We start from the raw sequence: 15,941 nt of genomic DNA, 5'->3' as shown, positions 1-15,941 counted from the left end.
CGACACTTAATGCCTACACTGAATTTTTCTAAGAATGGACTAACTTCAAAGGAAAAATACAATAAAAGGAAATATTGTACTGCACAATGCGCACAAGCTGATGAGGGACCAAACTATTCACATGCTTTAAGTCCCATTTTCCCAGAGGGCGGCTCCTATGTTTTCAGACCTTTGACCCACACCCAGTGCTAGAGGTTATGGAAACCATGATCGCGGTGACTTTCCATGAGTTCAGCCTGATTACCAAGGCTACCACTATGAGTGTGGAGTTACTGCCCCTGCTGCAGCTGGTTGGCTCCCTGCAGATGTCCCTGTTGTCATGGTGCTGGGGTCAGATGTCAGAGGGCACAGAGAAGGCTGATAAGGACAAGGTCATGCACACAGCATCCAGCTGTAAGTCATGAGTATTCGTTATGTTACATATTTGTTTCATACACAAAATGACCTTCATCTAAATAATCAGTTTGATCAAGCAAGACCTAAATCGTTTTAGTTTCTAGGAAATAAATTAATGAGCGGACCTACATAGGTCTTTCTCAGAACTTCAGTCTATGAAAGCCTAGAATGAAATTAACCAGTGCAGGGCTTATGGGCTTGTGCTATTAATAATGTATGTTGACTTTTAAAAAAGATTCGTTTTAGTTTATCCAGACTTAGACTTGTTTAACATTTTGCAGCCATTATGAAACTTGTGAGAATTGTAATAAGGCAATAAAGGCAAGTTACTTTGGTTTTGGTCTTCAGTGCTCTTATCATTCTGCAGTTATGTCACTTTAGGAAACACATCAGACCTGTGATGTCATGGATTATATGATTGATTTCTTTGGTAATAAAAATCTTTTCTGATGTATTGTGATTTAGACGCAGAACATCATCAGCTGTGTCTAGTATGGATCTCGCTATATGTTTCTGTGTTTTTACAGATGCCATCTTGGTTATGAAAAAGGCCACAGAAGCCATTGAACTTCTGCAGAAGATGGAAATTCACAAATTGGTGAGTTACATGTGACACTTTTACATTTTGCTGTATGTTGATATTTTCAACTGTATTAGGAAATAATTATAATTATTCATAATTATAGTTGCTTAAGTTTGATACATATGTTGGAATTATTTCTATATGATCTGGATTGATCATGTGAACAAATGAAATACACTACATGCTTAACGCTGAAAGATTGTGAAACACAGAAAGCACCTGTTCTTTGGTTTTACACCCAAACCTTTAGGTATCACCATGCAAATGTTGCTAATCTAGCATAGAACATTAAACAAACCAGATTCAACTAACCCCCCTAAGTATTCACATCAAATATTGACACTTTTAAGTGTTTTTTCATATTCATTGCACAAATCTCTTAACACAATTTTTTTTTTAAATGTGTCTCACTTGACCAAATCCATAGACAAATTGAGAAATCTGATGAAGCATTTAAAAAATTATCAACATGAAGAAAGAGGACATGTTCACGTCAAATATTGACACTTTTGAGCGTTTTTCAGATTTATTGCACAAATCTGTTACACAAATTTTTATTTTAAAATGTGTGTTAGTAATTGCGATTTTTTAAGTTTTTACTGCCTGTTAATGTAACCAACCACGGTAACAATTGTAACCATGGGATCCTTGAGACATTTCACATTGGGCAATACATTATGTCCTATCAGGATGTTCCTTATGTGATTTCAGAAGGAGCTGATCACAAAACTTGACACATCCTTCCTTGGAACAGTTGTTAGACAACTGGTGAGTACTTACAGTTCTTTTTTGAATTCTAGTTATTCCTTCATCCTTAAACATTTCTATTTTTAGTTATACTTGTAAAATAGCTATATTCTATTTTATCAAAACGTGGGACATATTTATGAAATATTGTTTACAATCAAAAGACACAAATTAATTTGTCATAAATAAATTACCATTCTCTTACAATAAAATATCTTATCTTAGTTCATACAGAGAATAAAATAAGAGATAACACACACATTTCATCCATAAATGAGCTATGTTTGATGTCAAGCATAATATAGATTCATTATGTTAGTTTTTGCCCCTCCAACATTCAGTCTGTATTGTGATTGCAGCTGCTGGTACTGACGTTCATGTCCACACAGCTGAGCTCGGCTACTCGAGTTGCTCTACTGACCCATCTCCAGCCCCTCAACCTCGAGCTCTTGAAACTGTCCAACCTGCTGCCTGATACCTTCCCCACGGTACAGCAACAGGAAAACCATTTGAGCCGCGGTCTGGGAAAACTGTGCTTAATGCATATGCAGGAAGTGTTATCCCAGATTAGCCTGTGCAATGCGCACAGGCTTAACAGGGACAACACTTTCTGCCTAAACTGGATTTTCAATGAACAAACAAACCCATAAAAGCGGAAACTGTCGTCCCTGATAAGCCTGTGTTGACTGCTCAGGCTAATCTGGGATGACACTTGACGCACATGCATTAAACCACATTTTCTGAAAATGAGGCTCATATTTATTCCATTATAATTATAATAATAGGATCTACAAAATTACCCCGGGGGGGGGGGGAGCAAAAGTGTTCTTGGCTCACAGCCTAATAGGCATACATTGTTGTAACAAACTCTAATGGAAAACAAGCTTTATTCCACCCTCGATGGGACAAACTATCACAACAGAGACATCAATGTGTTTAATTATATGGTGTGGTTTGATGTTGATGAGCTCAAAAGTGCCATTTTCATTTATTTATTTCCAAAATAAAGACCAGGAAAGAGTTGTATACAGCTAAGTTTATTTTCTTGTGTAGATTGCACTCAAACATTCACAATTTAATGACTTTATTATGTAGATGTATAGAACTAAATTAGAACAAAAAAATGGATTTTTTATGTATTCCTATATAACTGTTTTATTGTATGATGTGGTCTAGATTTCTAGTCATTTGTTAATCACTATTAGGAAAAGGGACAAAAACAAAGAACATTACAAAATATGTTGTTTTGTTATTTGATGTGAAAGAGAATATCTTCAAAACATATTTAAGACAATGCTGTGGTATTTCTGCTATGTAGATTGACAGTGATCACTGGTCCCACATGGAGACAGAGGACATTGTGTTGAGGACCTGGGAGGTGGAGTCGTCTCACAACGATGAGAACAACATGCACTTCAGTCAGGCCTTCACCTGCCCTGGGGCCACCAAGTTTATCGTTGAGTTTGACCCGCGTTGTGAGACTGAGAGGAGGTACGATGAGTTTTATCCATGCTATTTTTGTTTTTTTCTGTGTAATATTACCGATCAAAATGTGTTATTTTGCATATATGTAGGATAACGTTTTGAGCCGGTTGATTTGCTACTTATGCTCGATGAAGCTTAATTTCTGAAAAGAATTGTGCAGTAAATATTGTGAAAAATACTTAACTTTAAGTTATCAGGGTGAATGTTTGGCAAAACTTGACTTTAAAAATCATTGGGCAACCTGATGTGTTGATATGCAGGTATGATATCTTGATGTGTTTACAGGCAGGTGACATTTCCTTATATGTCTATATGCATGCATAATAGCCAGATAAATTTCTCCATGGATAAACTAAGCTTTGTTGTCTATATGCAGGTATGATTACCTGATGTTCACTGATGCCAAGGGTCAGCAGATGAAGTTTGACCAGGCGGTTGGCAATCCCAAGTGGCCCAAGACCATCCAGTTTCAGGGGCCTCACGTACACTTCCTCTTCCATTCGGACAGCAGCAACAACGAGTGGGGATACAAGTTCAAGGTTTGCTCGACGACTATAATTTCATGTTGGTTTCATCTCATTTAGAGATTTGATGGTTGAACATTCTGTGTATGTAAATATTAGCAGAAGTGTATGTTCTGTGTTAAAAATACTTTTTAATTTTAAAACGGCATGCATTCAAAGATGTTCAGCTCTTAGAAATTGATTTCAGTTTGTTAGCCATATAAAACAACTGTTACCGTAGGGAGTGCTTTACTGGTCAGCCTGCTCAGCTTTGTGTTGTCTTTATGAATATCTTTTATAGTCCCTGTGAAAAAGCAGGGGAATATTGTTTTGCATCTGTACATCGTACGGTTAGATGGTCGATTTGTTGGTTCATACTTTATTACGTTTCTGCACAATATCTATGATCATTCAAGTACGGGTAAGTATGATGGTGACCAGGGATCATAGGAAGACATATATTGATTTTAAGGTTAACATGTTAAAGGTCAAAGCAGCTTGTACATGAAAATAGAATGCTACAATAGTGATTTTAATTATAATGACTCCCACAAAAAAAATCCTTTAAGAAGACTTTAAGATGTGATTTATAAACACATGTGACACTGTATACTCAAATAATTAGATATATTATGGAGTAGATTTGTTTAGGAATATAATCCTCTTATGGTGTTTTAAAATTAAAACTTGTCCAGCAAGATTCCTTACCCATTACTTGATTTGTTTTGCTTGCTGATCTGTAACTGTTGGGAGATTGAAACCATTTTGCATGGAAAGTTTTAGTGAGTGCAGGGGTTGCATAAGTAATGTACAGACATTTCTAACATTAAATTACAACTTGAGGTACAAAAAGAAGTTTTTCAAGTTTGTTTCCATATCTTACTAAAGTTAGATACCTGTAAAGTCTCGGGACGTGGACTTTAATTTCATTAAACCACACCTCTCATAAACATTACTTATTTATGTTTGTTGTTGACTGTGAGTAGAATGTATTTGCTTATGTTCAGGTGACAGCTAGAGGCAGCCCTGATATGCCCCTGTACTGGACCTATGATCTACAGCTCTGCCTTGTCAAGTTGATGGGACGGCTGTGTGGTGCCACACTCAATGCCAATCCAGGTTGGAAAATATTGAACCCATTCACGCACATAAGCTAATTGAAAATAGCTATATGCAACCAGCGTTAAACCAAAACAACCTGCTTGGAACTCGCAGTCTGATCAGGTTTTATGCTGTTTGCTGCTCATCAGTATCTTTGGATTGAAAATGAAGTCTTTAAAACTGGTATCCAGTAAGAAAGGTCTTTAATTGAATTTGATTTGCTTATAGGGTTATTCCACTACGACCTGATTCCCCACGATTTGTCCCGATTTCCAATATTTTGAGGTCTGGTACATTCGTAGCTCAATCAGAGAAGGTCCTAACTCATTGGTAGCTAGTTGTGGGCCAGTCGTAAGTGATTCCTGCAACCCGTGAGCTCTCAAAAAATCGTGGCCAGATTTTAAACGTGTTTAAAATTTGGCCAGGACCTCCAAGACTGAATTTAATCGCAGTTGACTTGTAACAGCGTCGTAGTGCGTCCTGTTTCCTCTGCAGTCATGGCCAAGGACCCCCTGATAGATTCTGAAGACGCCACAGAGCAGGACATCCTCCGCAGTGAGCTGTGGGCCACACTGTTCAGGGGCGGATTCATGATTGGCAAACTGCAGAGATCTCTCTCAGGCAGATATGTATGTAGTAGTTAGTATTTCAAATAAAAAGGAAATGTTTTGAAAACAAGTTAATTTTTATTCAAAAGAATGAATACAAACCCTGCCAAATAGTAAATTGCATTATGTTATTTAGGACCATGCTTTCACTATGACGAGACTGAAAAAATTAATTGAGGGTACTTTAACATTGCTGGTTTCCCTTTCAAAAAGTTAGAATCCTGATATTGTTTACGACATAGACATCACGGATTAAAAGTGTGCTCACATGTATATCAACTCTGTTGAGCTTAAGCATTAACAATGTGCATGTATGACTCCAGGCATCTGAAGATTCAACTGAAGCCATTGAATTCTTGCTTGAGCTCATTGGTGGGATGGACAAGACAAAGGAATTTCTTGCCAGGTACTGACTTATGTAATTTATGTTAACTGTTTCTTTTGTGAGTTTGGTGTGCTTTTGTTCAATGTTCATGTTTACCACATGTTTGTTTTAGGATGTGTTTTTACTTTAGATGTTTGAGCACGTATGCTATAATTACTCATAATTGTAGACATTTCTCTTAGTTTAGGTCTGTTTTAATGTCATAAATACTGACCTGTTATCGTATGCTTATACTTTCCAAGGGGAAATAACTCATCCGGAATTTTAACTGGGAATCCGCCACCTCAATACCGTAATACAGGCCAGGTTAAACATAGTGCAATGCAACCTAGCCAAAAATCGGTAACCAACCCTCAATATTCTTTCCGGATCAACCAGGTGTATACGTGTCTTTTACGGCTCTGAATTAAAATATTGTTTTTAACTTGGTTGATTGGGGTTTTGAATAGATAAATTATGTTATTTATCTTTTTATTTCTCATTCGGATTAATTTGTGTGGATTTAATGGATTTTGTTTCATTTGTAAAAGGTAAGCCATGCTTGTTTTTATCGAACAATGGTTTATTTCAACCATGCTGGGTGTTTTCAGGCGCGAACGACCACGTGCAAAACGTGCTCTTCTAATACATTGCTAGAACGTGCAAAGCATGTTCTTCTAATGTGTTACGAGATCGTGCATAGCGTGTTCTTCTATTGACAGATTGTTTATCATTTGCCATTGTGTGCAATAATGATTTTAACGTTCCGTATGACAATCTAATTGATCGTCATTTTATTGTTCATTTGTTTTGAATTAAACTTTTGTTTAATTTATGATCTACGGCAGTATTATTATAATTTTCATTATGGTCAAATAATGATTTTATGTGCCGTATGATAATCTGGTTTGTGACCAGTTTATGGTTGAATATGCTTTGCTCTTGTTTTTCATATATTCGACTACATGATGGTCGCAGAAACAAGAGTGGATAAATACCCGGTGACTTCGCAGATCATGGATGATAGTTGCAGTATCAGTCACCGGGTATCGGGCACGATCGCGACCGTACTATGCTAAGTCTCTAAGACAGTCGGTCAACATCAGACCATATGGCGACACCCGTCAGCCAGTCTTTGCCCGATGGCATTGGTCAAGGACATCAACCAATGCCGGACCATTTGGCATCCGCCATACGGGCATTATCTGGTGACAACACTGGTCATGATATGACCGGTACATCACCGGGGACGTTAATTACGGACCTTTGATCGATGTCTGACCGGCCGGTCACCGGTCATGTCACCGGTCCGGTCCGGTCATTGATCACCGGTCCGGTCACCGGTCATGTCACCGGTCCGGTCATGTCACCGGTCCGGTCATTGATTACCGGTCCGGTCACTGGTCAGGTCACCGGTCTGGTCACCGGTCATGTGTCGGGTCCGGTCACTGGTCCGGTCATGTCACCGGTCCGGTCCGGTCATTGATCACCAGTCCGGTCATGTCACCGGTCCGGTCATGTCACCAGTCCGGTCCGGTCACCGGTCTGGTCATTGATCACCGGTCCGGACACCGGTCAACAGTCATCAGTTAGGCCTGCCACCGATAACACCAGTCACCGGTCAAGAAGAAGAACTCGGTCTTCTTCATTGAATTATTCTCCTATTCGTCGTCGAATACATCGTCTTCATCAAGGAGTAGACATTGGACACGCTCTTCTTCGTCGAGCAGTTCTCATCGTCACGGCTCTCGTAAGTGATCACGTCGTCACTCACAGAGACGTTATTCTAGAAGATCTCGGTCTCATCGCAGCCAATCCACATCTCGACAGCGCAGCCGATCCTGATCTCGACATCGCAGGAAACAAGGACGTCGTCAACCTTCACGTAGACATCAGCGGACTTCATTGAGCAACAGGATAGTTATCGAACATACCTCTCCTTCATTGAGCAGTTATCGGCGTTTATACGCTCGTAAGCGATCACGTCAATGCTCACGGAGACAATATTGTAGAAGACAATATTTCCAGCGTAGCCGAACAATATTTCGGCATCGCAGTTATATGGATGTCGCCACTTCTCACGTAGGCGTTAATGAACCTACTGGTCATATCGACGTTCTCCATTTTATTCCTTTAGGAATATCATGTCTCCAGTCCACGTGTGATGGTTTTTCTTATGGCATCCACACATGTTGCAGTCACCGAGCCGTAGTTGTATAAGAACACTATTTCGTTTAACTTTCAGGCTTCGGGATAAGCTGTTCTTTTCTCCACTACGACTACAAGGACACTTATGCCCATTAATACTGATAATCTACCGTTGTTTTCCGGTTAACATTATCAGATGACTTCGTGGATGGTCATTCTTCTGCCTCAGATATTTCCATTCTGACACAGTTATATTATACCGGTCCCGATCACCGGACATCGGTCACCATTCATCGGTCATATCACCGATCACTGGTCACCGGTCAGAATAAGTGATGTCATCGCCATCGGATTGGATTTTTGGCAAGATCTTCTTTTCCGAGCAGTGCTTGACATTGATATCAGACCATATGGATTCCACCATTTTTCGGTCTTTAACTGGTAACGTCACCGGTCATATTATGACTGGTCCGTTCACCTGGCTACAGTTACCGGTCATTGTCCGGTCTGGTTCGGTCACCAGTTACCAATTACCGGTATTCCACTGTGTTTTCATCGGTCAATTTTTAGTATCACGGGTATCGTCTACATTACCTAGTTGTATACCCCTGGCTATGATTGTATTGAATACTATATTTTATTGATTCAACAATCTACATGACTTTTTAACCAGGTTTTCTGAAGGAAAAAACTGGTTATTAGATTGGCGAATGCGGGCGGGCTGGCTGGCTGGCGGGCTGGCTGGCGGGCTGGCGGAACAAGCTTGTCCGGGCCATAACTATGTCGTTCATTGTCAGATTTTAAAATCATTTGGCACATTTGTTCACCATCATTGGACGGTGTGTCGCGCGAAATAATTACGTCGATATCTCCAAGGTCAAGGTCACACTTTGAGTTCAAAGGTCAAAAATGGCCATAAATGAGCTTGTCCTGGCCATAACTATGTCATTCATTGTGAGATTTTAAAATCATTTGGCACATTTGTTCACCATCATGGGACGGTGTGTCGCACGAAAGAATCACGTCAATATCTCCAATGTCAAGGTCGCCACGACTAAAAATAGATTTTTTTTAAAAACAAACTTACAAAGGGGGTTAATTTTGTTTGTTCATTTCAAAAGTTCAGTTTGAGTTTTCTCCCTTTATCAGATTTTTTTTTCACAATGAAAACCTGGTTTTGTGACAATTTTGTCCCTTGTTGTGTTTTTCAATACTGATGTTCTACTGGCGACGGTTACCAAATCATGCTATATCTGTTATTTGTACTTCTATCTCAACCGGCTACATGCAGACTACTGGTCTTGCAGATAGATCGGCTGAAGTGGGCTCGGAGACTAGCATTGAGGTCGAACATTACTATTTGACCTCTATTAATTTATGTTCGAGACCCAAAGGATGAATTGTTTTAACCGCCTTTACCTGTCGGCTACAGACTTTGCAGTCAGTGTCATGGAACAGTTGGGACACATTAATGACGCTAGCAGGATTAGCAAGACGACATTTTGTATAGACTTCTGCTTTTCTATTGCTCCTACCACAGTGCATATTTTCAAGCTACTGGAATCAACAAGAGTTCTGATACATAGGATTGCCTATCAGATTGACTGCATAGCGGCTACAGTCTTGTAGATGGCTTAGGACCTATTGAACTCAGATCTTAGATCCTAGGATCTGGAGGGACCTCATCTTAAAGTTATTCTTCTATTACACTTCTGGCCATAACAGGCTGTCTTTCTATAACTGGTCGTATTCCTTTCGAAATCGTCCCGGTTAGGAGTCTTGAAGTAAATGGATTAATCAAGTCAGAATTTAAGACTTCCATGCATTCTACCGGCAAGCCTGGACCCCCTTAAGGTTACTCCTAGGGTTTTCACCTTTTTCTGCCATCACACCTCCGATTCCGGAGGTACCACTGTCAATCATATTTCAGTACTATGCAAATTGATGACTTCATGACCTGTATTATCCAGGATTTTAAAGGCGCCTGTTATTGGTTCAAGAAGAGGCTATATTCTGTAGATAGGTCATAAACTTATAAGTGTTAAACACTGTCCTATTCTACCAATTTTCAAGTGTGTTTGGAGTGGGAAAGTTCTGCTTGCCGTGGTTTCTTTGCCCACCCATCCTTGACAAATGGTTCCGGTCACAGGTCGGTATTTACCAGTCCGGTCACCGGTCCTTCTGCTGAGACGTCTTTTCTTACGTCCGTTTCAGCTTTATTTTTAAATTAATTGTATTAATCTCGGGATTATTCAATGACACAGATTTCCATCTTTTTGTCATTATTTACCACTATTCAGTGGTGTCTAGACTAGAAGATTATCTTGGCAAGAATATAGTTTATTCTACCACAACCTTCCTTACATCTTATACAGATGTGAGCAGAGAAGGTTATGGACGATCACATAGAACAACGTATCTTGATTTTCTAAATTATGTGGTATCCTAATGAATATCACCTGCACATCTACATCTTGAAAAGTGAAAATTCTTTTTAGCTGTTTTTCATTTACAACACATTTTCACGATTCCTTTGTGATGGTTTCAACTATCACACATAGGTCGTGGTTTACTTACAGACACGGAGGTGATCATATTATCACTTGTTGTAACTGGAAATCAGGAGCTTATTCGTTCTTTGCAAGAACAACAAATTTTCTCTATCATCTTACTCATACCAGGTCGTCTCAACGCCCTGTTGGACATTTTCTCCTGCAGTTCTTTCTTTCGAATTATTTTTCCGTTGGGTTCAAATAATGTAATTGCGCATGCGCCGCAGTGAAGTTGCATGGTGTACATAGTATATCAAAGAATGTTGTTTATCATCAAACGCTAGTAATTAGCGTTATGCGATCGTATATCGCAGTACAGTCCACTCTCGTTATCTCGAAGTCGGCGGGAACAAGAAAAAATATCGAGATAACGAGAGTTCGAGATATCCGATTAGGCGTTTTCAAAGAAAAAAGAGACGAAAATTTACCTTGTTTTTAACATCTTAATACCTGCTAAATGATCTAACTAAAGCCGTCACCGTGTGGCATAATACTCTCTTCCTGATATATACGCGTTTTACGAGGCACAATTAATTTTGCTATTTAAATGCTTAAAATGACGTTTTAAGTATTACAGAATTGCATGAACACATGCAGTTATAATTTTTCTTAACTGTCGAGTAAACGACGGTGTATATACGCAAAAATATAACTCAATGCATTTTGGAATGTTGTTTGTAAAAACAATTAGTCTTTCGGCCTTTCGGCAGGCTGTGTATTAATTGTAGTTAATTGATGTTAAAGTGACACTTTAAGTGACAGGCCTTAATCAAGTGTTAATGGCTAACGACATTACACACGTGTGATCATTGATGCAATTAACGGATCAATTTCCTACCGCACAGTATCGGGAGCAGCCGGTCGAAGCGGGACGGTGAAGTATCAAAGAAAAAGTTTCTCACCTTTTGCTGACACTGGAAAAGTTATTCGCACTTCGAGATAAACCACAGTAAATACATGGTAAATCGGGACTCGGGACAAAATTTTATATCGACATATCGAATTATTCGACATAACAAAAATCGAGATAAGCGATGTTTATTTATATAGATAAAGAAGGGAAAAAAAATGGGACATTGAGCTTACTTCGACATATTGAGAATATTGAGATATCCGATGTCGAGATAACGAGAGTGGACTGTATATACCGGTATGCTGAACAACGTCAATAATGCAGTTCACAGAAATCGATCCAGCAGGGTGTGCGATTGTTATACATTCGTCCATTGACATAAACTGGAATATCTTGCCTTCTTGGTGAGTTTTGCAATAACTGAGTTTTTGCCATAATTTCATGCAATATACTAAATGAACCATGGGATTATGGTTCTACGACCTTTTAAGTCTCCTGTACAATTATTTTCAGGAAACTTCTTCACAGGTCAAATATCATATCTCAAAGAGACATATTTTTACTGATCCAAACATGTGCCACTACATGTCTGGCCATTATTTACTGTTAGTTATCTCTACAGAAGAACGTTTTTCTGTTAGATTTTCAATCCTTGTTACTTGTGCAAGGATAATTCCATCAGAACTGTATAAAGGTTCTATGGAAATTCATTTTTGACTGGGTATTCGAGAGCATAGTTATTACCTTAATCACTCTGCTAGATACATAGAGGTTTTTCTCATCTTTTTCTTGATGATAAGAAATTTGTTCTTTTCTTCATCAAAGGATAGAGATTATGCTTTCGTATACCTTGTTTTGTGTAAGTCATCGCAACTCTGTGCTGTCTTACCTATTTTGTAACTGATCCAAACTATGGAACGTCAACACTATGTTTTTCGTTCCTTTACCTTCTTAAGCGGTTTTGACTTGTGTTACATGTTGGGATGCTTAATGAGCTCCCTATGAACCTTTTTCATCAGGCTTATTAACAGTTCCAATATAATTTTTAGACGGTTTTCCTTCTTATTATGGCTTTTACCATACGGAGAAGTGAAATTCATGCTTTTTCTGTTGAATACGACCAATTCCAGTTGGATCTATTGTCGTTTTCACTTTGTTGTGTCAGCCAGGATTCCTTGCTTAATATCAAGTCCTCTATATGGATTCTACCTTCAAGTTTCCAAGTTTTTCTTAAACTGGTAGTCATGAAGATGAGGATAAACTTCTTTGGGCAATCAGGGCTTTGAAGTTCTATCTCAGCAGTGTTAGTCGGAAGTCCATTCGAGGTTCTCAAAAGACACTCTTCATTTCCCCCAAAAAGGGGGGGGGTAGATGTGTCTGCGGTTTCTATTTCTCGGGGTTACACCTCGACAAAGGAAAGTTACTCTTATCCTATCTAAGGACTCATTCCTTTTAAGGATCTGACCGCATGAATTAAGAGCTCTGTCTGTTTTGTGGGCATATATTAATCACACCCCACTTTTTGACATGCTCTAAGCTGTTTACTGGAGGAATCCGACCACCTTTGTCATCTTTTTATCTTCGTTTTCTGAAGTGCCAACAATACAATTTGTATATGTTTGGGCTTGTTGTGGTTTCACTAACGGTAGTGTCTTCTTTACGACATAGACATATTACTCTGTCCGAGAAGTCATAATTAATACCGTTTTAACGAAGATTACTTGATAACCCTTGTTTAGGGTTTTGCAATCATTAGCTGATAACCCTGTTTATGGGTTCTACTGTGTTGGGAAAATATATACGAACCTTCCCACCTCAGCTGCAAAATCAGCATGAGATAACAGGTCAGTATTTATGACATTAAAACAATTTTTTTTAAATAAAATTCATTTTAATTATTAAATACTTACCTGTTATCGGTAAGTCCCACCTCCCACCCCGCTATTCCATTAATATTTGTGTATATATATTGAAAGAATATTGAGGGTTGGTTACCGAATTTTGGCTAGGTTGCATTGCACTATGTTTAACCTGGCCTGTATTACGGTATTGAGGTGGCGGATTCACAGTTAAAATTGCGGATGAGTTATTTCCCCTTGGAAAGTAGAAGCATACGATAACAGGTAAGTATTTAATAATTAAAATGAATTTTATTTAAAAAATTTGTTTTTAGATCATCTAAATGTTGGTGTCAGCACTACACTCTGGTTAAGGTAAAAGGGCAACATCTCAATATCACTGTTTCTACTACAGTTTGAAACTTCAACCATAACTTTAGCAGAATGATGCATTTTGTTATGTCCCCCACCACTATAGTGGGGGACATATTGTTTTTGCCCTGTCTGTTGGTTTGTTGGTTTTTTAGTTGGTTTGTGTAGTCAAACTTTAACATTTTGCAATAACTTTTGCAATATTGAAGATAGTAACTTGATATTTGGCATGCATGTGTATCTCATGGAGCTGCACATTTTGAGTGGTGAAAGGTCAAGGTCATTTTTCAAGGTCAAAGGTCAAATATATAGCTTCAAAGCGGCGCAAAAGGGGACATGGTGTTTCTGACAAACACATATCTTGTTGTACTTATAAAATCGTGTCAAAGTGTGTGTGTGTGTGCAACTCCTCCATATCTCTATAACGCCTTTAAGCATGATTATGCCCCTTTTTGGGCCTAGAAAAGTGTGGATAAGGTTTGTATGTTAGTGTAAATTTAGGTTACATATTGCACGCAACAAGTACATCTCAGTTACAACTGAAGATGTTCAATTGAAACTTAACACATGTTGTTTTTTTTTTTATCATCATGCGAGGTCACAGACCAAGCCCCTAACTCTGACCCTGCAATTTAGCAGACTTATGCCTCTTATGGTACTTTTTGCAGGTCAATGTTTGCATTCAACCATTCCTGTCTCAAGCTTTTATGCAGATGGATCAATCTGGAAGTCACTTGCTACAAATAGAAAAATAATTTGCATAATAACTTTAATAGGAGATATTGTTCTTTAATTGTTTGCGTATTTAGGGTACAGGCTGATACTAGAGAGACATTTTATTTTGGGCGATTGGTTAGAGGTCACTGTTACTTAAAAATAGAAAAAAAGAGATTGCTCTAAATAACTTGTTTTGATGGAGGTATTGTGCTTTAATTTTGTTTGTTGGTAGCTGTCGTGCAGAGCTAGGGCGGGATTGCACCAGTGTGGTCTAGGTCATTGTTTTACAATACATGTATCTATAATATTGATCGAGGTATTGTGTTGTTATTATTAAAAGTGCTTAGGTAGTTTAGATGCAGCCCTTGCTAAAAGTTTATTGCATTTTAGTAAATTAAAAGGTAAAAAGTTGACAAACTATATGCTTGGCATGGTCACATTTCTTGTTTTCATTTATAATTTTACTGCTTTTGGTTTACATAACCTATAAAACAGAGACATTTAACATCAGATATCTGTTTGTGATCATTATATCAGATGACTGAAAGAAAATTAAGAAATAATTTGTGTACGTTATAGTTTGTTGTCGAATAACCCACAGCTGGAAGTTTTGATGCGTAGGGATTAAATCTTGTGTGCGAATAACCCACGGCCGAAAGTTCTTCTTTGTTTGTATGAAATTTGGCACATGCCGTGTTAGAATGTACATTATACTATTAAAGCGGACGAAAAGTTGAGGGTGCTGTCTTTGGACAAATCTTGTTTGTACATTCAGTTGAGCTCTAGTTTCTGTTGTTTTATGGTGTCTCGAAATAACATAGCTTGCCAACAGTAACCAAACACTGTAATATATGAATATTTTAAATAAGAATAAATAAATTATCATAATGAATTCATTTATAAATTACATGACACTTAATCTCTGTTAGGCTGCTATTGAAGTCATGAAAGATACCCATGAACAAAACTGTGTAGAAATAAAGAAAAAAAGATGTGTGCAGTTGATGTTAACATATTTCAAAAGCTTTAGCTCATTGTTTGTATGCATTCAGGTGTAAAGAACAGTGCAAGGTGTTGCCCATTGGGAGTGAGGCGGTAGGGGAGGCAGTGCTTGTAGTGTTTGCTGCCCTAGTCTGGCATACCCAGCAGCTCAGAGACGATCTAGAGAAATATGGTTTGTACATAGTATATATGTGATACACCCATCTTTGTACATCAAAGGTGGGGATCATGCTTAGAGGTCAAATATTAATTGTGGGTTAAAATGGCTTATCTCGGCAGAAACTTTTATCATTCATCATGCAATTTACAAATCAATTACTACAAAAGACCACTCTGTGAATAGCATATCTCACATGTTACACCTGTCTTTCTACCTCTGAGGTCATAGACATATTTTAAGGTCAAAGGTAAAATTTGTTTGTAAATCTTTTCACTTTGTAATATCATCATGGAGTAAGCTGTCTCTTGAACGGTATTGTTTCGGCCATGCACTTGTGTTGAAAAATGTCCATGCTTTTTGGGACCACATTTTATTCATCTACTTATGCAAGGAGGCATGCAGCTATTGGTCTGTCTGATATTCCATCCGTATGCTGTTAACCCTAGTTGACACATTTTGTATGACATCAATACCACTTGCTACAATGGTTTGATAAATTGATCAATGTTATA

The 15,941-nt window shown here is 38.3% G+C and overlaps 1 protein-coding gene across 4 annotated transcripts in view; it reads left to right on the top strand.

Moving 5' to 3' along the window:
- The window catches only part of LOC127868799 (zinc finger ZZ-type and EF-hand domain-containing protein 1-like), a 108,649-nt gene that overhangs the window by 32,160 nt on the left and 60,548 nt on the right, over positions 1-15,941 (top strand). For all 4 annotated transcript variants that reach the window (XR_008044252.1, XM_052410874.1, XM_052410873.1 and 1 more), the window contains exons 28-37: positions 168-393; positions 924-994; positions 1,691-1,747; positions 2,086-2,214; positions 3,045-3,217; positions 3,588-3,750; positions 4,722-4,833; positions 5,311-5,444; positions 5,747-5,829; positions 15,320-15,441. Coding sequence is in view for 3 of the 4 variants with exons in the window: in XM_052410874.1 (XP_052266834.1) it covers positions 168-393; positions 924-994; positions 1,691-1,747; positions 2,086-2,214; positions 3,045-3,217; positions 3,588-3,750; positions 4,722-4,833; positions 5,311-5,444; positions 5,747-5,829; positions 15,320-15,441 (1,270 nt within the window). In the remaining variant the exon portion in view is untranslated. The remainder of the gene's footprint in view (positions 1-167; positions 394-923; positions 995-1,690; positions 1,748-2,085; positions 2,215-3,044; positions 3,218-3,587; positions 3,751-4,721; positions 4,834-5,310; positions 5,445-5,746; positions 5,830-15,319; positions 15,442-15,941) is intronic.

This window comes from Dreissena polymorpha, chromosome 2 (assembly GCF_020536995.1).
Source record: "Dreissena polymorpha isolate Duluth1 chromosome 2, UMN_Dpol_1.0, whole genome shotgun sequence".
Taxonomy (NCBI): Eukaryota; Metazoa; Mollusca; class Bivalvia; order Myida; family Dreissenidae; genus Dreissena; species Dreissena polymorpha.
Note: the sequence above shows the minus strand (reverse complement) of the source record. Positions and strands in the feature narration are given on the sequence as shown.